At 33.5% G+C, this 22225-nt stretch overlaps 2 protein-coding genes across 3 annotated transcripts in view; one reads left to right on the forward strand and one right to left on the reverse strand.

Moving 5' to 3' along the window:
* The window catches only part of Arl13b (ARF like GTPase 13B), a 42834-nt gene that overhangs the window by 4861 nt on the left and 15748 nt on the right, over positions 1-22225 (reverse strand). Inside the window, exons 4-9 of one of the 2 annotated variants that reach the window (XM_070030425.1) lie at positions 9741-9846; positions 7880-8082; positions 6880-6994; positions 4490-4721; positions 1704-1820; positions 777-845 (exon numbers count right to left, since the gene is read on the reverse strand). In XM_070030425.1, the coding sequence (XP_069886526.1) occupies positions 777-845; positions 1704-1820; positions 4490-4721; positions 6880-6994; positions 7880-8082; positions 9741-9846 (842 nt within the window). The remainder of the gene's footprint in view (positions 1-776; positions 846-1703; positions 1821-4489; positions 4722-6879; positions 6995-7879; positions 8083-9740; positions 9847-22225) is intronic. The other variant, XM_070030427.1, reaches the window with a different exon arrangement.
* Positions 14504-20426, forward strand: Stx19 (syntaxin 19). The gene is made up of 2 exons (XM_070028768.1): positions 14504-14567; positions 18860-20426. The coding sequence occupies exon 2, from the start codon at positions 18873-18875 to the stop codon at positions 19755-19757; it is 885 nt and encodes a 294-aa protein (XP_069884869.1). The 5' UTR covers positions 14504-14567; positions 18860-18872; the 3' UTR covers positions 19758-20426.

The raw sequence follows: 22225 nt of genomic DNA on the forward strand, positions 1-22225 counted from the left end.
GCTTGTGCCTATAATTCTAGCTAGGAGGCCAAGATTTGAGAACTGAGATGCAGACAAAGCCCAGGAAGACAAATCCTTACACTTTTACTTTCAGTTAACCTGCTGGATGTTCACGGTAGTGGTAAGAGCACTAACCATGAGTGGGAAAAGAAAAGTAAGATCAGATCACAAGGCTTGGACTTCAGGCCCCAGTACTGGCACCAAAAGCAAAACAAAACAAAAAAACCCAGGTTAATAGTAATCAGTCTTTCATTCCTCTTTTGCCTGTTGTCATTTTTCTATAACTTTCCCTATTATTTTCTCATCCTTTACTTCATGGAATTCAAATGTTATACACTGGTTATGTTATAACTATAGCAATTCCATTCAAGCAAATTTTTCTCTTAATTAATGGCTTTATTAAGAAAATAAATATGTATTATCAAAGAATATATTGATCATATACAGAACACACTTATCCACTGTAAATGTAATTGCAATAGTTTAGCTTTAAATTTTTTCCTTTTTCATAACTGTTCATAAACATAGAAAAACAAGTTTGATTCTTTTTATTTCTGCATTCTAAAATAAACACAAATAAAATTATAGATGTAAAGTGAATATAAAAATTTAAAACTTAAATAAAAAGAAAAAAATCTAAGTATAACAAAAAAAGGATGGCAATGGATATAAAATGCTTCCAAAAATAAAATGTTAAGTTTGTTGAAGTTATGAGGTAAAGAAAAGTGGATGTAAGATGCATAGATGATATTTGAAAACTGATCCTTTTGTATTACCATTATGACGGGTTTCACCAAGAGGCTCAAGTTTTGGAAGTCTAGTGACTTTGGGGGTTCCCCAGCCAACTAAAGAAAAAGAAAAACATTTAGAAGCACTGTTAAATAAATGTCTCTTTAGTTTTGTTGAGAGGATTCCTCCCTTGATAAAGAAGTGTTGATTCAAATGTACCAAGTAACCGTACTGAATAACCATGAATCCATTTTAACCTATTCCAAAACAAGCTAACATTTGTTTTAACTTACTAGTTAATTCACCTTTAGTTAAAAAAATATGTTCCTTCATCACCATCATAAACAAACTTTGGGCCCATTTTAATCCGTAGAAAAGCTAAAAGAAATATGTTTTATTAAATGGAATATTAGAACTGAGAAGTTCATAAAATGTTAGTATTATAAGCTTTATAATGGTCATCACAACACATTTATGTATTCATTAAGTATTTCTGAGGTAAAGTATAATATTTAGTGTCAAAATTATTGTGCAGCTATATCCCAATACATTATACCACTTAACCCATGAAACAGCATACGAGGTGGATATGATATTGGATTAATATTGCAAAAATTCAATTTAGGTAATTTTCAAGATGAAAAGGTGAAATTTTTCAAAGCTGTCATTAGCCATTAATTCATCAAGCTCAATTTTCTTTGTATAATCTGAATATTGATATTTAAAACAGAATTTGAACACAGTCTAAGAATTTCAGGGTAAGGTTTACTAAGTAGTTTTCACCGTTGTTCTTTTTTCTGTGTTTTTATTTTCATAAAAAAAGATTGACAAATATTGTACAAATAGACTACAAGACTCTTTCTTGCAAATTCAAAAGGTAATAAAATACTAATAAAATATGTAATTTATTTCCCTTTTCTTCTGTAATATTTAAAGCAGTATTTCTTCATTCTGTATCAATATCATTTACTCACCAGGAGGAGGTGGTGGCAGTGGTGCCGGACTCTTAGGAGCAGAGTCATCTGTATTAACTGGTTCTACCCGATGGTTCCTTTTCATTCTTAGTTTCTTAGTTTTCTTTTTACTGGTATCTATAAGACATAAAACCATAACTTCATATCATTGAGGAAAAGTGCCCTTCTATAATAGAAAAAATAGCAAAACAAACTCAAATATGATCCTTTGAATTGTGCACCAAAGAGATCCAAATTAATTATAAACACATTACTTATGATATAATACTTATAAAATATATGCACTATCTAAACATGTATAGCACAGTAGTAGATCAAGCAGAATTTAATATGTAATATTTCTAAAAAGAAAAAAGAAAAAAAGCAACTTTATCAATTCTATCTTAAACCCAGAAAAAATTTAAGAATGGGTAAATTTTCACACAGAATGGCATAGACCTAGAACACCAAATATGCTAAAATATTTGAACAATTCCAGAATCCTAAATTTATATATGTAGTATGCATTTTCTAAAATTAGTTTCTATAAATAAGCAACTGCCACATATGTGAAACCCACAAAGCAATATAAATTAAAAATAAACAAAAGCTGAGAGCCGGTGGCTTATGCCTGTAATACTAACTACTCAGGAGGCTGAGATCTGAGGATCAAGGTTCAAAGCCAGCACAGTCAGGAAAGTTCCATCAGACTCTTATCTCCAATAAACTACTCAGAAAACCAGAAGTGGCACTGTGACTCAAGTAAAAAAAAACAAACATAAAATAAAAAAAACAGCATTTCAGAAACAAATTATTTTTCTAAATAAGTTGGCATTATTTGAGGCATTTCTGTACAGAAATAATCTTTTAGAATCAAGGCTATAACTTTATAGCTGGAAGAATGAAAAGATGAAGAAGCACTCTAGAACCATTTGGCACATCAGGATGGACAGTAACTGAGGATGATGGAAGAGCACAGACTAAGGAACAAACAACTTGAACAGTGGCTGCACCATACTCACACACCAGCTGTATGATCTAGTTGCTCAGCCTTTCTAAATGCCTGGTTTCATATTTATATGATGATGACAGTGTAATCCACAATTGCTATGGTAAAGACTATGTAACACTATGTTGAATAATATAGTGAACCAAAGGCATATTTTAAAGTATGAAATAATGTTGTCTGAAGCCATCACTGGGGCAGGGAAGACCATGAGACACTTATATCCAGTTAAACAAATAAAAACCAGGAAGTGGAGCGATGGCTCAAGTAAGAGAACACTAACTAACCTTCAGCAAAAAAGCTCAAGGACAGAGCTTAGGCCCTGAGTTCAAGCCTCAAAATGTGCATGTGTGCATGTACACACACACACACACACACACACACACACACACACACACACACACACACACACACACACACACACACACACACACACACACACACACCACACAACACACACATATACACTATATATGTAAATATATACTATAGTGAAGAATATCATTAAGAATTGAAAGGAAGTAATAATTATTGAGCATTTCCTGTTTTTTGTTTATTTATTTTTAATTTTATTGTAAAGGTGATGTACAGAGGGTTTAGAGTTACATAGGTAAGGTCATTTCTTTTTTAATAGTGTTTTTTCCTCCCTCATTTTCACCCATCCCTCTCCCAACTTCTTCCTCTGCAAGTTGTAAAGTTTATTTCCAACATAGTGTCTGGTGAGTACCTGTTGTATTGGTTCACCCTTTGTGCTACCTTTTCTGTGATTCCCCTTCCCTTCCCTAAATCAGCTAAACTCATGTAAGTTAAAGTGTACAGAAATCAAAAACAATAACAACAGAGAATAAACCAAAGAAATAGAAAGAATAAAAGCAAGAAATACAAAAGACGTAACTGCAAAAAATACACAAAAAGAAGAAGAAGAGGGAAAAAACATGTTTGTATTGCATCATTTTACATAGTCAAATGCACACAGCCATTGAGCTATTGTGATTCTGTTAAGAATATTTGGCAGGTACTAAGTTAGGAATACTGCAGTTATAAGCAGTCCTACAGATAAATATGATGCTTATTATCATGATGCTTATCCTTTAGTTTTGTACTTTTTCTTTGGTGAGGAGGAGTTGTAGATTTAACTCAAAACCTTGCAACATACTCTACCACTGAGCAATATCTCTTACTCCATGAAAATAATTTTTTTCATGAAGATAATTTTTTTAAATGTACTGATTATGCTTGCATCCTAAAAGTGGCCAGGAAATAAGGAAAATGATGTTGATTTTCACATTACAAGACTTAAAAAGGTAAACACAAAGAAAAGACTGTAAAATCTTAAAAAATTTCAAAGATTTTCAGGAATTATGCTGTATTCCTAAATTTATGGAAATGAAATTAAAAACTAAATTTTCTACTAAAATCCTATAAAAGATTACATTTTAAGTAAGCATAAAAAAAGTAAGAGAGGGCTGGGAAGGTGGCTAGTGGTAGAGTGCTTACCTAGCATGCATGAAGCCCTGGGTTCAATTCCTCAATACCATATAAAAAGAAAAAGCCCGAAGTAGTACTGTGGATCTAGTAGTGAGCAAAAGAAGTTCAGGGACAATGCACAGGTCCTGAGTTCAAGCCTCAGAACTGGCCAAAAAAAAAAAAAAAAAGTAACTAAAGACTACAAAAACTATAAGAAATACATTTAGAGACAAAATCTATTCCAGTACATTTTTGCAAAAATAAGTATGATGTAAATAAAATGAAACATGAGTATGTATCTATGAAAACTACTTAAATTAGTGAGATTTCTTACCTGATTCTGAAGACTGTTGGTCTATCTCATCTTCATTCTCCAACCGCTGTATTATTGCCTCCTTATAATTTTCTATTATTTCAGATTCCGTGTTTTTGTGGATATTATCACCAATCTGGCTCTTAGATTCTATTTGTTCATGTTCCATTTTATGTTTCAAGTGGCAATCACTACTATCACGATCCTTCACCATTGTTTGCTTCTTTTTTTCTTTTTCAAGCTTTTTTTCATTCTAACAAAAATGAAGTACACTATCTTTATTATCAGGGTATATCTAAGATCATGTTTAAGAGATCAAATAATCTAAGAACATTCTGTAACTTCAACATACTGACATTTCCTATTCAAATGATTATGTTATTAAAACATGCTGGCTGCTAAATACTTATAAACACAGAAGTTACAAAGGAAAAACAAAAAAACAAAAAACAAGCCAGGCAACAGTGGCTCTCACCAGTAATCTAGTTACTTAAGAGACTAAGATCTGAGGATTGAGGTTTCAAGCCAAGACTGGCAGACAAATCTCAAAAATACATATCTCCAATTAATCAGCAAAATGCTGGAAGTGGAGGTGTTGGTCAATTGGTACAGTGCTAGCCTCCAGTGAAAAAGCTAAGCACGAGTGCACGTCCCTGAGTTCAAGCCCCAGTACCGACACCAACAAACAAAAACCCCTCAAATATTATCAGTAATTATATAATCTAGAGGTGATCACTAGTCAGTATATAATCACTAGTCAGTATATCATATGCTTTTCTTGGTATATTCTCACACATATAGAAACATAGACTGTCAATAATATATAAATACATTAACTGTCTCCCGTAATTAAAGTTCTTACTTAAGTATATATATTTATTTTCCTGTTACTGAATATGTGATGTGAATAGAATAGTATCTCATATGTAAAAAGCGATATATGAGTTTTAGCTGTTATAGTTTTCATCAATTACATTAATATTTTAAAGTTGTATCATAACTTATCAATTCCTTTTCTATGGACAAAGAAATTTCAAATTTTTTACTATTATAAGAAATAAACTGTTTTATTCATTCTTAAAATTAAGCTCCTGGATTAGGCCACATATTTTCAAATGTGAACTACAATCACAAATTTCCCCTGAAAAAAACTGAAACAGTTTATTTATCCCAAAGTGTTGGAAGAGTAACATTTTTCTAAATCACCTTCGAAACTGCATATCATTATCATTGTTTTATAATGCAGCTAAACTAATGAATAATAATTTTAACAGGGTTGTCTGAGTTTCATTTGAGCTTGATTTACATTTTTAAATTGCTTATTACTGTAGAAGATGAACTAATCAATACCTCTATGATCCTTTTTTTTTTCCTCTTTAGGGAACTGTGGTATCCCAATAGTCTTTTTACTATTATTTTTCTTACAGAAATTCTTTTATTTTTTCATATTGTTTGTGACACTAAAGCTAGTCACACTGAACTTTGTGTATTTTATTTCTCACTTAGAAATAGCTTTATTTTTATTTTTGCCTTTTAACTTTGCGTAACAGGCCTTTTAAAATAAAATGTCTACATTTACCACTTTTGCTGATGGACAGCTGAAAGAAGAGACTAATGGGACAAAGAGCAGAGAAGTCAAGGGCAGGCCAATTATCCTGACTTCACACCAGGCCCACAAAGAATGTAGGAGTGTTTGAGGAGTGCTGCATAAGAGTGAAACTGGCTGGGAAGGGGCATGGCTGCTGGGAGAAATTAAAGTACAGCTATGCAAACTGTGGGCATGAGCCTAAGATGAAAATGAACACACAACACACACATGCACAACTCACACCAACACACGTATACACACATAATCACTTAACTTCTTCATAACTCAGACCTATAAGTAAATGTTGACAAAACTTGTGATAACTAAAAATTAAATAGAATTCAGATACAGGAGAATTTGTCAGATTTCTAAAACAGAAAATTGTGTATGTACCAGAATATAGTATAACATCTAAATATTATTGTAAAGTAATTCTGGGATACAACATATATAAGAGTAAATGTATCACTGCTAAAAGTAAAAACAAAAACAGTAGCTGCAATTATTTACTATATTCACCCTTATTTTTATTCCCTCTTATTTGAAGTCACAATTTCCTTTTTATTCTACATCAAGTTACCTTTTGATTTAAAAAAAAAAGTAATTGATTTTACTGTTGATCTACAACCTAGCATCAGAAGATGAATTATAAGAGGAAAAAAACTCAGTAAATATTCAGTCTCTCAGTTGCACTTTTATTAGAGCTAATCTCACTGAACAATGTCTTCTACTTCCTGACACAATTCCTCACCTCCTTTCTGAAATTGTTAATTTATCATTAAAATTAATATGTATATACATATATATTTGCCACACCTCATACCTCAATGATTACAGATGCTATTGGCTGGAAAGGATTAACAAGAACTGGCGCAGGGTCCATCTCAGCTAGATCACTGCTTCCATCAAGTTCAGCTTGCTCGCGTTCTCTTTGTTCTCTATTGTTTGAGGGGAGAAAAATTGAAATTCCTTTTGCAAAAAAATGTTGAATCATTCCTAAGAATGATTTGCAATAGCTGTAAGGTATTTAAATTACTCTTAATAAGTAAGTGAAGAGAAACTCAAACACTATAGAAAAGTAGAAAGGCAATGCAAAGAAAATACAAAGTAATTGGCAATTTCAACTCCTATTCTCCTGTTCCTAAGCCTCAAACATAAGTGAGTCTGAATGGGCCAAAAACCCCTTGCGCTACCAGCAGTCTAGAAGTCCAAACTACAGGAGAAACATGGTTCTTATAAGCTTTAAATTCTGTATGGAGAATTGCTGTGAAAGGAACTCCTGCATAACAAACTCGCATCAGGGAACCCCATTACATCATTGGCAAACTCAAGAGGATTAAAACTAGTTGCCATTTTGAGAAAGTTTCAATTGTTAGAAACTAAATAAACTATTCTGGACTAAACTAATCCTTAGAGACACAGTAGTACTGAGTATGTAGGAAACTTCAACACAAGACATAAGGAATATCAGTGAAAAACCCAGCAATATGTTCAAGCACTGGGTAGCAGGGTAAGAAGGGGCATGGATATTGGTCCTATTGCTGATCAATTGGCTGGGATCCTTTTGCTCTTTCTGGATAGAAGTCAGGAGTAAGCAAGGAGAAGCTCTTCCAGGGCTGGCAATCATGGGCCCCTGTGTGCACAAAGTCTAGAAGCTAAGCTGACAGACCTAGTTGCTTTAAGCTTAAAGTCTTAAACTAGAGGCCTGGTCTTCCAGGATTTAAAAATTATGGCTCTAGGCATGCAGGAGGAGGCTTATATTAATAAAAATGTCATGTATTTTGCTCTTCAAGTAAACTGTGCTGCAAAATTATTTTACCTACCTTTCCTCTCGTAATTTTTGCACTCGCTCAGCCCTTTCCCGTTTCTCTTGTTCCTCTAGAGCACGTTGCTCTGTTGTGTCTTTTTGAATGCGTTCATTCAAAGCATCAAAGTCTTTTGCAATAATATGTAGTAGCCAATAAAGGCCTTTTTTAATGGACTTATCAATTTTCTTTCCATACCCCAAAACTGCTGAACAAGGTTCCTGAAACAAAAATTTAACTCAAAGATGAAAAGTTCTCAATACAAATGTATTCAAAAACCATTAAGTAAAATTACTGACAAACCAAAATCAAATGACTCGTTTATTTAACTTACAAAACAACTTTCAATGATAAATAACTTTAGTACTATACAAAAATTAAAAGATTTGACAGATACTATCTGTAAGGTACAACAGATATTATGACCCAAACATTAAGACCAAGAATAGTTTTGCATGTGTATTGGAAGATAAAATTAGACTAACCTAAGAAAAGATACTATTTTATAAAAATATCAGGAAGTCTTAATTTCTTATACTAACTACTTTATAGCAATAAATATCAATAAATCCATAGTTTAAAGACTACTGTAGAGCCAAGCACTGGAGAATAGCTTACACCTGCAATCCTAACTACACAGGGGACTGAGATATGAGGACTGAGGTTCTAAACCAGTCCAGACAGAAAAGTCAGTAAGACTCTGATCTCCAATTAATCATCAAAAAGCCAAAATTAGAAATGTGGCTCAAATGATAGTGTGCTAGCTAGCTTTGAGCAAAAAAGTTCAGGGACAGTCCCCAGGCCCTGAGTTCAAACTGGATCAGCACAACACACACACACACACACACACACACACACACACACACACACACACACACACACACACACACACACACACACACACACACACACACTCACACTCACACACACACAGATTGTCTTATAAAGCGAGAATAAATTAATCTTCTGTCATCTTCCTTAAAATTGTATGATAACTCTCCTAATTTTTTAAAAATTCATTATAAATTGCATATTTATACTTTTCCTTTCTTAATTTCCACAATTCACAGAATGACATATTGGCATAATTAATATGTCCTAAAATAAAGTCTTAAATTATTAACTAATACTAATAAAACAGAATGAGGATGATTCCTTAAGTGGAAAAAAATCTTAAAATTATTCTCTAATTGCTTATCACCTTTTAAAAGTTATTTAAACATAATTTAAAAAACAGAGAAAATCAATAAAATGAGGAACATATACAGTGGAATTTTATTAATACATCAGAAAGAATAAATTGTCAAATGGACCTAGAACAAATCATGCTAAGTGAGGTAATCCAAGCTCAGAGAGACAAATGGCACATGTTTTCTCTCATATGTGGAAGCTAAATTTAAAATATAACTGGACATGATAACCTATACAGGATACTAGGCACATCAACAATAAGACTAAAGGAGGATACCCTTGGAGAGGAACCAAAGATTTACCTTCTCTGAGAATTTAAAATATTACTTAGCAAAACAAACTCCCAAAAATGAAAGCATGGGGGGGGTGTTGTTATTGCTGTTGGTGATGGTGATGGTTTTTGCTTTTGTTACTTTTTGGGGGGGTCAAAGTGGGGTGCAGAGAGGAAGGGTTAACAAATGGAATCATGCTACTCGGTATACACTAGGTGGAAAATAAACATGTGGCCAGCGGGGTGGGGAGAGGTGTGGAGGGGGAGGAATTGGGAGAAAATGAAGGAAGGGGTGACATTCCCTCAAAAAAAGAATGTATACATTACCTGACATGAAATGGTAACCCCTCTGTGTAACACCTTAATAATAATAATAAAATTGTATTTTAAAAAATAAAAAAATTTAAAATCACTTACTATTTGACATAGGCACTTGTGCTCATTGACCAGTTTTTCCAGAGAAAGACATTCAATCACATCAGCTTCTCCTAAAGCCCCTTCCTTGTCTTGTTTATTTGCCAAACTAGGAAGACAAATGAAGTGGTATTATAGCAAATGTATATTTAGATGGCAACTTAAAAATAATCTGACCATGTTCTTTTCTTCCGAAGTTTAAAAGCTACTGATTATAGAAGAAACTGATTTTAGAATGTATTGTAGTCCTAAGTTTTTCCTTATTTTCTATTGTTATAAGTTTGAAAGCAGTAGCCTATAAAAAGAACACCAAGTAAGGAGGAATGTCAAGGAAGCAAGGACCAGAGGAAAAGTGGCACACAACTGTAATCACAGCACTTCGAAGCTAAACAGGAAGACTTCAAATTCTAGGTTACATTGCCAGATTCTGTGTCTCAACACACAGATGGGGAAGATCATGGAGGGAAAGATGAAGGGAGAGTACAGAGGAAAGGAGGAAGAAAAAGTAGATCAATAAAAAAGCTACAAACAGAAAAATGAATAGGCTCCTTTCCACAGCCTACAAGTGAAAAGTATATCCTTCTTTAAAAAAAAGTATACAGTTATTTCATGATCTTATCTTCTTAAAATACAAACCATATTATGTTTTAACTGCCAAACATTTATTCTAAGTTTGTAATATTTTAGTTTATCTCTGTTTCTAATATTATGCATGGCAAAAGACAGTTAGCAAGATAAATTGAAAGCTCACAGAATGGGAGAAGATCTTTACTAGCAGCAGACAAAGGTCTCATATCTAAATACTTAAAACTCAAAAATTTAACCCTCCAAAAACAAGTCCTCAAAGAAACAACCCAATTAATAAATGAGCTAAAGACATAAAGAGAGACTTCTCTGAAGAAGAAACAAGAATGGGCAATAGACCCATGAAGAGATGTTCAACATATCTGGCCATAAAAGAAATGCAAATGAAAACAACATTGAGATTCCACATCACCCAGTTATAATGACCATTATCAAGAAAATTAATAATAAAAGATGCTGGCGGGGATGTGACTGAAAGGGAATGCTACTACACGATGGGTGGCAATGTAAACTTGTTCAACTACTCTGGAAAGCAGTATGCAAACTCCTCAAAAGACTAAATATACAGCTTTCTATGACCCAGCAATGCCATTCCTGGGCATTTATCCAGTTGCACAAAGTGGCCACACTAAAGCTACCAATAATGTATGAACATTTCTATAAAAACACTCAATTTACTGGACACCTAAGCACTTCTAATTTAATTGGTGTAGCACTGAGCTTCAATATATACCGTATATGTTTGTGTTTGTGTATGTACATGCATATACGCAAGTACAACACACACACATATTAGAGACAACTAGTGTACAAAATGAAAAATCAAACTAACTTTTCTAAAGAGAAACAAAAGTCAGTCGGATACTTTTGGCTCACACCTGTAATCCTACCTGCTTAAGTGGCTGAAATCTGAAGATCACAGCTGAAAGCCATCTGAGGAAGGAAAGGCCAAGAGACTCTATCTCAACTTAACCAACAGATAACCAGAAGTGGAACTATGGCTCAAAGTGGTAGAGCTCTGTAGCCTTGAGCAAAAAAGCTCAGGGACAACCCTGAGTTCAAGCCCCGTAACTAGAACAATAAATACAGAAGGAATTACTATGAAATAGTACTGTTTACCTGCTAGATAGTGGGGGGAGGCGGGGAAGGGGAGTATCAATAAGTTCAATAAAACACAATTGGTCTTCTCAATTCCTGGGTTCCACATCCATGAATTAAACCAACCAAAGTCAGATAAAAAAATATTTGGGGAAAAATACAGTTGTATTAAATGTATACTGACTTGTTTCTTGCTACTCATTCCTCCCCCAAAACATACTGTATTAGCAACTATTAATACAGCACTTTCATTTTGAGATATAAAAAATCTGGAAATAATTCCAGTTATACAAGGACATATGTGTAAGGTTAGGCAAATGGAACACTATTTTATATAGGGTTTAGAATATCTGTGGATTTTGATAATGAAGGGTCCTAGAACCAATCTCCTATGGAAACCTAAAAATACCATACTGTACTAGTCAGGTTTGACAGACTTTTGGCAAGAAAAAAAAGATTTAATTAAAAAATTAATAAACACATACCAAAATTTAATGAACCTCTATCATATACCTATAAAAGTCACTAGTACCATATACTTTAAATAATCTATCTTATTATCCCTTTTCTCTCTTGGCCACTTCACCCCCAAACTTTAAAATTACATAACATCACACCAAACAGAATGAGTAATGTCTTTAATATTAAATGGGGTCAACATTCCCCAGTATAATTTTATAAGAATGTGTTCAAAATCAAATCATATAATTATGATTTAGACAAAAAGGTGTTAAATCTTTTAAAATTTACATTATCAATCCCCCACACACTTTTCCTCCCATCAAATTTATCTGAAAATAAAATATTTTCTCTATAGCATTTAGGTTCAGTCAGAAACAGTCCCCTTCAAATGTGAGGGTAAGTACAATTCCAAAAGTCTTTTGATAATTTCTTTACTTTTCAGTATGAAACAATGCCCTGGGCATCTAGTCTTTTGGGGGAAAATATATTTTAAAGACCAAAAGTTGGGCACTGTGATCCATCATTATCATGGACTTTTGACTACTTCCTAACCCTTTCAATACTAGGGCTATTTTCTTTTTAAATTATGAGCATATGGTTTTAACTTCAAGTTAAAGATTACTGTTTTTAATTAGCATCTCACATCTTTGTATCTCTTTACTTTTGTGTTGAAAACTGTAAGTTCTAAATAGTATTGGCATTATCTAATTGCTTTATCCTTCCTACATGAGTTTCAAGTTACTGTATCATTACTAAGATTTATTAAATGCAGTTTAAGAGCTTTTTGAGGTTATTTTGGTCTGTTTATCACACTAACAATTTACCAAATACTGAGCTTCAAAACCACTTGAATACCACTTCTTTGTGTAGCCATATCATCGCGTAGAAATGTAGCTAAACTCATTTGTTGCAAGGTGCTTTTGCTTTTTTAGGGATAATTTGGTTCTTTAAGATATAATTTTTAAAATGATTACATGGTTCCAAATCCAAAGCTATATAACAAAGCACGGACAGGAATAACCATTGAGTATCTGTCCCTTCTCCTCTCCTCATTCAAATATAGACAGTAAGAACTAATGAATATCTGTCCCTTCTTAACATGCAACTTTCTTTCTTTTTAAAAACATAAACAAGTGTATGGTGAAAGTGGAACATTTTGTTTTGCTTTGTGTAAGTACTAACTCTTGAACTCCAGGCTTTGAGCTCTGGCTGCTCAGCTTCAACAACCACCCATATCCATTCACGCTGGTAGTCTACCATTTGAATACATACCTCTACTTCCTGGTTTCTGATGGTTAATTGGGGATGACATCCTAAAGGATTTGTCTCCACAGGTATACTTCTAACTAAAATTCTGAGACCTCAGCTTCTTGAGTAGTGAGGGTTTTATAGACTTTATGGGTATTATGGAACTTACTTAGTATGGAGTGTGCATTGTGTATGTAACATTTAAAATACCGTATACTTCTTTCATGGAGTGTTTTTTTTAACTAAACATTTTCTTCCTTGAAGATTGTAAAACTGAAAATTGATCTAATGTATACCTTGTGCTCCAACATGGATTCTGTAATTCTCCACTGAAGTATTTTGTTTTTCCCTGTTTTGTTTTAATAGAGAGTACTACTGCGTAGATAATGTAGAAATGGATTTACAAAGACTGAAAAAATACTCAGTGGTGTGCAATATACTATCTTTTTGTGTGTGCGGTAGGCAGAATCTAGGAAATAGAACTTCTAAATCAAATAATAAATGCAAATGTTATTTTAATATCAATGATAATGATGTTACTCCTATTGATCTAAAATAGCATCTCATGAAAAAAAAAGAAAAAGAATTTAGAAATTTGCTCTTACAGAGAATTTATTTCTAATTTTTCTTATAAATATTTTCTCCTTGTAATATTAATTTTGGATTGTTATAGTAGTATAATAAATCATTAATATTGTTTACAATTTTAGTATTCTATGTTAAAATTATAGAGAAAAGATTTTAAGTTACATATTAGTATAGTTAAAAAGAAAAGTCTGGCAGAAAGTTTAAGATCATGAGGTCTTTATTGGTTGTTCTACTTCTGAAATTCTATGACTTTATGAGCTATTACCTTAGGGAGTTTCCTAAAGTAGGGCAGATACAATCATAAATGAAATAGAAGTCTTTATACCAACTATGTTTTTATGCCCATTTCTTCTTATTTAATTCTATATTTTAACAGGTTTTTATCTACAGAAAAAAGAAACATTTGTTTAAATATAAATACAATGTTGAAGTAATATATTTTATATTTAATGTATATATATATAAGCAGTTTTTAAAAAGCTTTAAGCAGTTTAACCAAGGCAGTTTAACAAAAGCTTCCAGTTACCAACTAGCTCCAATGAAAATGATCTTCCTTTAATCTAAAGAACAGGCGTTTAACAGGAAGAACCAGATTCTCCAGGTGTGAAGTAAGCAATCTGTTCTCATTTAATATGACTAGCAAAAGTACAGCTTTATCTCTAACTTATTTGAATTCACTATTTGCCTTTCAATTAACTATGTAAGAACCATAAGAAATCAGCCTGTGACCTATAACATAGAGATCTCAGTACTTTGATGAAACATATCATTAGCTGGCACTCAGATTTTCTTTCAGAGAAAGGACTCCAACATCACAGGTGGAAAAACAGCAAAAGGAACACGCAAAAAGTAAGTTATTCTTTTTGTACATTTAACATAGTGATATCCCTAGACAGAAATCTAGTTTTACTGTGGAAGTTAAACGTAGCTCCACACACTAGTTAAAACTACTACTTTTGTTCAGATTTGGAAAGAGCCACAACATAGCTGATCTGTTCATATACAGTGCCGATAAGCTGGAAAAGGATTTAGTGGTAGAGCTCTTAGTTAATTAGCTTTAAAGGAAATAATTTTTAACTTCTTTAAGGAATGGCTTCTCATTTCGGAAACACTAGAAAATCAAATCTTATAAAAAATAAATCTAAAATCCTTTCTTCAATAGACAATAAATGAATCATGGTATGCTTGCTTGAGAGAATATTTTTATATTTAACAGTGACAAGAGGCTAATGCCCAAAAGCCTAACCTTCAAAGTTAAGGCAGTTTTCCACATAGTTATAATGAGTTCCTTCATGCTGGCTTCCAGCATGAAGAAAAAAAATATCTTATTGTAAGAGGACTAATACAAAATATAAAAGGACTCAGCTACCTGTTAAATATGTCAGCTAGTATATTGAAAGTACTTAAATTACAGAATTTAACAGTTTTCAAAGCATTAAATTAATGCAGTGTTTAATTCTGCATTGTTTCAATGTAACATCTCTAAGTAGGTCAGATGCTTCCTAAGTCATTTTATAAATGATACTTTTAAATTTAATAAACAACCCATTTCATACTAAAATAATTATGGTATTTTAACAGTAGACTTAAGGTTGGTTTGTGATATATAGTCATTATATAGAACACTGAATGTTGGGCTGGGAAGGTGGCTCAGTGGTAGAGCGCTTGCCTTGCATGCATGAGGCCCTGGGTTCGATTTCTCAGCACCACATAAGCACAAAGAAAAAAGCCGGAAGTGGCACTGTGGCTCAAGTGGTAGAGCACTAACCTTGAGCTGAAGAGCTGAGGGACAGCGCACAGGCCCAGAGTTCAGGCCCCACAACTGGACCCCCCCCCCAAAAAAAAAAATGGAACACTGAATGTATATATAGGTTAGTTGAATCAGGAAGTACAAGTTAAAAAATAATGTAAAGCTGGGCACTGGTGGCTCATGCCTGTAATCCTAGCTACTCAGGAGGCTGAGATCTGAGGATTGCGGTTCAAAGCCAGCCTGGATAGGAAAGTCTGTGAAACTCTTATCTCCAATAAACCACCAGAAAACCAGAAGTGGCACTGTGGCTCAAGTGGTAGAGTGCTAGCCTTGAGCTGAAGAGCTGAGGGACAGCACTCAGACCCATGACCAAAAAAAAAAAAAGAAAAGAATCATGTAAGTTTTAAGAAAAATCTTAAAAGATCTTACTATTCAAGTTAATGTAATAACTTATTTACACTAAATAAAAAGGAGAAAAAAAGCATTAAATAGCTGTTTTACAAAAATGTCTAACTTAAATGACATGTATAACATAGTAATTCTTAATTCATTTTAGACACAATCTAATTTTTTACTCTTAATTTAAGGAGCCAAAGGAGCTGAAATTCCAGTAAGATCCAATACTTTAACCTTAATCTAGAGAAATGTTACAAATTGTCATTAATGGTAGGGGAAAAACAAAGGAGAGAGTAACAATGCTTGATAGGCATAAAAATACATCTTATAATTTTAAAAAAGAGGAAAAGAAAAAGGGAAATAATCTTTCTTGGGTAGAATCCAGTAATGCTTCTACAGAAACATTTTATTTGACAGAAAGGACTATGTCAGGGCATTTGTGATTATATAGTACATTTATCCCATTATTATAAATTATTATGAACTTTTTATTCATGTTTGTCTTTACAAATTTTCATTATCTGTAATAGATTGAATAAAGTTTTATATGGATCACTCAAATCTACTTTTGCTATTTCCCAGAACAAATGATTAAAGTTGATTGCCTTATGTATAATTATTGTTCTAGAAGATATAATTACTGTTTTATACTGACCAACTTGCGTAATACTGCATTTGACAGTGTTATCTTGTATTCCTTCCTAACCTATCCTCTTCTCACAAATTTTTCAAGTTTGACGTTGCAGCTTATTAAAATCTTTTGCCTCAAATGTGATAAAATATAAGATTTGATTTGTTCTACTCACAAATGAAATAAATTATCCCTCACAAGTGAAGTAGAATACAGGAAATGTAAAAGTAATAAGTGTAAGTCTTCTATAGCTTAGAAATCTATTTCCATAAATTCAATTGTCTGAAGTTCTTTTTCACTATTACTATAGAAAATCAGCAAGAAAATAAAAATGTACAAAGCTAACTTAAATTAAATACTTAAAACAGAATATTCTAAATGACTTACAGACAAGAAAAAAATGAGGTACAATGAAAGTTGAGCAATGCAGATGCAAATCTACATAGCAAATGTTTGTAAGTAAACTTCTAACATCTATAAAGGGCTTTTTCTGCTAAAAATCAAATTTCAAGGTCTTACCCCTTATGATCTGGCTTTTTTCCTCAATATTCACCTAACCTAACTGCCTCTTTTAAGAACTCATCCTTAGCTGGATGCTGGTAACTCATGCCTGTAATACTAGCTACTCAGGAAGCTGAGATCCTCAGATCTCAGTTCAAAGCCAGCCCAGGCAGGAACGTCCAAGAGACTTTTATCTGCAGTTAACCACCAGACCACACATAATATTATTAACCACCATCATCATCTAGTCTCATGGCACTTAGTACCATACATATATTCTGATACAGCCTCTTCTAAAACCATCACAAAAGACATTAAATGGCTTTTTAAAATTCAAGATATGCTATGAAAATGTTTCACCACTTCATTTTATTTGTGTGCATATAATTTTACATAAATATTAATCATGTCCATTGACTTGATTTCTTGTAAAATTACCAGGAAAGATGGATTAATGCTAACATTATTAGCATTTTCAAAATTAGACTATTTTATAAATATGTACTCAGGTTTAATAAAGACATCACTGAATACAAACTTGTACATATTTTGTTCTACAATAGTCTGGATACCTTTGCAAAGGTGTTAAGAAAAATCAGCAAAATACAATCAAAGGCATCTTTTGAGAATATAAAATGTATAAGCAAAAAAAGCTATATAAAATAATATGTAATCTAGAGATATCAGAAAACTTAAGTTCACACAGAATGTATTTGTCACTGAACTGGTTTAAACTGAATATGCATATTTAGTAAAATCATCTATTTTTAACATTACATAGATTGTATTTGCTAAGTAAAGCATATTTAGTAATGAAAATTCTTTATTCTTTTTTTTTTTTTTTTGGTCCAGTTGTGGGGCCTGAACTCTGGGCCTGGGCACTGTCCCTCAGCTCTTCAGCTCAAGGCTAGCGCTCTACCACTTGAGCCACAGTGCCACTTCTGGCTTTTTTCTTTTTTGCTTATGTGGTGCTGAGGAATCAAACCCAGGGCCTCATGCATGCAAGGCAAGCGCTCTACCACTGAGCCACCTTCCCAGCCCCAGTAATGAAAATTCTTCTAGTTCTAAAGATTAAACCTAAAAATAGGAATTAGGCTCTAAAGTACTGTTTATTAAGGCAAAGCATGTCACAGATAGCATACGGATATTAAAGAACTTATTGTGTGCAAGTTTCCCCATCACTTCTTTCTCCCTACTGCATTCAACTCACAGTAACCCTACATTATGTATTTTCTATTACTTTTCCTATTTCATCATTCTTTTTGCCTACCCTAGTTTACAAAAATTATTATTATTATTATTGCTATTTTATTTATATTTTGGAGACAAGATGTCACCATGTGGTACAGGCTACCCTCAAGCTTTCACTAGTGATCCTATTGCTTTAGCCTCCTACATATTGTAGTATTCTTGTGTCACCATGCCTAGATGCCTTTCCTAATTTTTTTAAAGCTTCTTTTTTTTTTTTTTTTTTGTCGGTCGTGGGGCTTGAACTCTGAGCCTGGGCGCTGTCCCTCAGCTCATCAGCTCAAGGCGAGCACTCTACCACTTGAGCTACAGCGCCACTTCCGGTTTTCTGGTGGTTTATTGGAGATAGGAGTCTCATGGTCTCTCCTTCCCGGGCTGGCTTTGAACCGCGATCCTCAGATCTCAGCCTCCTGAGTAGCTAGGATTACAGGCGTGAGCCACCAGCGCCCGGCTTCTTTTTTAAAAAGAAACAAGGATTTCTTTCCTTTCCTTCTTCTTTTCTTTTTTCTTTTCTTTCTTTCTTTTTGGATAGGAAATAGTTATCTGAGGCCAACTGCTACTGGAAAAAAAATATCAAATTTATCTTTGTTTAATATAGTCATTTTCTCTGTTTAGGGGAAAAGTGAAGATGAAAGACCGACTTCAAGAACTAAAGCAGAGAACAAAAGAAATTGAACTCTCTACAAACAATCAGTTATTGACTATGGAGTCAGAGGAAAAAGGGGTGTTTGTACAGCAAGCTGTTATTTATGAAAGAGAACCTGCAGCTGAAAAGCACCTACAGGAGATCCAAAAGCTACATGAGAACATTAGTAATTTTGCAGATAATGTTCATCAATTTGGACAGCAACAAAAAAGTCTAGTGGCTTCCATGAGAAGGTTTAGTCTACTCAAGAGAGACACTAGCATTGCAAAGGAGATAAAATGCCAAGCAGAAAACATTAACAGAGGTTTGGCTAATTTAGTTAAAGAACTTAAAAAGTCAGAGGTTGAAAATGGTCCAACATCTGTGGTCACAAGGATACTTAAGTCTCAGTATGCTGCCATGTTCCGCCATTTTCAGCAAACCATGGTTATGTACAATGAAACAATAGCAGCAAAGCAAGAGAAATGCAAGACATTTATATTCCGTCAACTTGAAGTTGCTGGAAAAGAACTGCCTGAAGAAGAAGTAAATGATATGCTTCATCAAGGAAAATGGGAAGTTTTTAATGAAAGTTTCCTTACAGAAATCAATATCACTAAAGCACAACTCTCAGAGATTGAACAGAGACACAAAGAACTTGTTAATCTGGAGAACCACATAAGAGATTTACGGGATCTTTTCATTCAAATTTCTCTTTTAGTGGAGGAACAAGGAGAGAGTATCAACAATATTGAAATGATGGTGAACAGTACAAAAGATTATGTTAACAATACTACAGAGAAATTTGGACTTGCTGTAAAATACAAAAGAAGAAATCCTTGCAGGGAACTGTGCTGTTGCTGTTGTCCCTGTTGTGGTTCAAAATGAAGAAGTTACTTTAGAAACTTTTCTAGTTTTTAGGTAAAAGATATTTCAGTGTCTTGTTTGTATTTCTTCATTTCACTGTTCCATTCACATGCATTCCATAATCCTAAATTATAATTACTCCCGTTAGCATTTCCCACTAGATTTATAGAAACTTTGGAAGTTCGTGACAAATCAAATCCTGACGTTAATACACAAAAATATTAATACACCACACTGAAGTTAGATTCATCCTAGATATAAGGGAATGGTTCAATATGTACACAAATACACTTAACAAAGATTGATCACATTTATACAGTGAAAGACAAAAATCTCCATGATGATTTCAGTAAGTGCACAAAATGAACACACTTGCTCATAAAAAAATTTAAAAATATTAAGAAGGAAATGTACTGCAATACAATAAAGGCTATGTGCCAATGCCATACTGTATGTTTGGAAAAGCTGAAATCATTTCCTCTAAGATCACAAATAAATCAGTGCTTATCACTATAATGTGTATCACTATAAAGATAATTCACTTATCATCTATTGTGTGATGTAACTTGTTATGTAGATATATTGTGCACCTCACTACAATCTAAGCTCTAGAGGCCATATACATGTATTGTTCCTTTTGTTTCCACAAACACATCCTTCTCATCAAAATAATGTGTAGTATATAGTAGATACTCAGTAAATATTTGTTGAAACAATATATTAACGGGAAAATACATGTACAAAATAAAGATAATTTAGTTAAGATGCACATGATTATTTCACAAATGACCACCATTCATTAAAGTTCACCTTTCATATGTATCTCTATTAACATTTTACTTCAGATTCAATAAAGATGTGAACTGATTACATGAACCAATTTCCTTACTAAATTTACAAAAAAAAATTTTATTGTGAAAATACCGTACAGAAGAGTTACAATTACATGGGCAAGATAATGAGTTCATTTCTTATCAAGCATTGTTGCCTCCTCCTTTGTTTCCCCTTCCTAAAGTAAAGCTTTACTAGTGAAGTCTGAAACAAAATTTTAGCATTTGCAATCAAATCTTCCAAGCTGCCTTATTTTAAAATCTGTTTACTACTGTTTCTAAAAACACACAGTGTACTTACAATTTTTCATCTATCCATAATAAGTTGTTTGTTTTAAAAAAGATAAATTCTTAATAATGAGTCAGGAAATGAGCCAAAAGCAACAAAACACAAAGAAAGCTAATTGAAAGTTAATTGAAAGTCAGAGCAACTTAAAATATAAGCTAAAACGCGGGAAAAGGTGATACTGTTCAAAAAGAAATGTCTTTAATACCTCACTTATACAACTGTAACTCTGCGGTATATAACCTTCACAATAAAAAAATTTAAAAACAGCCGGGCGCTGGTGGCTCATGCCTGCAATCCTAGCTACTCAGGAGGCTGAGATCTGAGGATCGCGGTTCAAAGCCAGCCCGGGCAGGAGAGACCGTGAGACTCCTATCTCCAATAAACCACCAGAAAACCGGAAGTGGCGCTGTAGCTCAAGTGGTAGAGCGCTCGCCTTGAGCTGAAGAGCTGAGGGACAGCGCCCAGGCCCAGAGTTCAAGCCCCACGGCCGACAAAAAAAAAAAAAAAAAAAAAAAAAAAAAAAAAAAATTTAAAAACAAACAAACAGCAATCCCATTTTTGGGCATTTACCCAAATGATCACAAACAAAACCATACTAAAGCTACCAGCACAACTATGTTTACTGCATCAGTATTTACCATAGCTAAGATATAGAACCAACCCAGATACCCATCAGTAGATGAATGGATCAAGAAAATGTGGTTATATACACAATGGAATTCTATGCCTCCATCAGAAAGAATGACATTGCCCCATTTGTTAGGAAATGGAAAGACTTGGAAAAAATTATATTAAGTGAAGTAAGCCAGGCCCAAAGAAACATAGGTCCCATGGTTTCCCTTATTTGCAATAACTAGTATATGTCTGGGACAAGCAGAAAAGGTCAAAAGCTATGTATATATGACCAGGTAAGATGATGTTAGGTGAAATGAACCCCAAGATAGGGACAAAAATGTTTTTTTTTCTTTCTTGTTATCATTTCTAATGTATCTATAATGTATCATGTGATTTTTTTGTTGCTTTGTATGTCCCTTCCCCACGGTATAACCCGTTCTCACTGTATTTGATGTCGGTCTAATTGGAGGAGGGGAAGGGAAAAAACAAAATATTTAAATAGGGATACAGGTTGACCCATTGTAACAATGAGATGTACAAGACACTGTTAAACAACAATCTTTACTATATAGGTGGGGGTGGGGCAGTAGGGGAGGTGAGGAGAGAAGGGATGGTAGGGGAAACAATAGAGGAGGCAACAATGCTTGATAAGAAATGTACTCATTACCTTGCTCATGTAATTGTAACCCATCAGTACAGTATTTTCACAATAAAAAACATTTAAAAAAAGAAAGAAAAATGAGGGAAGGAGTGGG

This window comes from Dipodomys merriami, unplaced genomic scaffold, assembly GCF_024711535.1.
Source record: "Dipodomys merriami isolate MVZ:Mamm:240054 unplaced genomic scaffold, mDipMer1.0.p SCAF_2, whole genome shotgun sequence".
NCBI classification, from domain to species: Eukaryota; Metazoa; Chordata; class Mammalia; order Rodentia; family Heteromyidae; genus Dipodomys; species Dipodomys merriami.

Excerpts from the sequence above, each read along its gene's own strand:
- Stx19 (XM_070028768.1), top strand. The coding sequence starts at position 18,873 with ATGAAAGACCGACTTCAAGAACTAAAGCAGAGAACAAAAGAAATTGAA.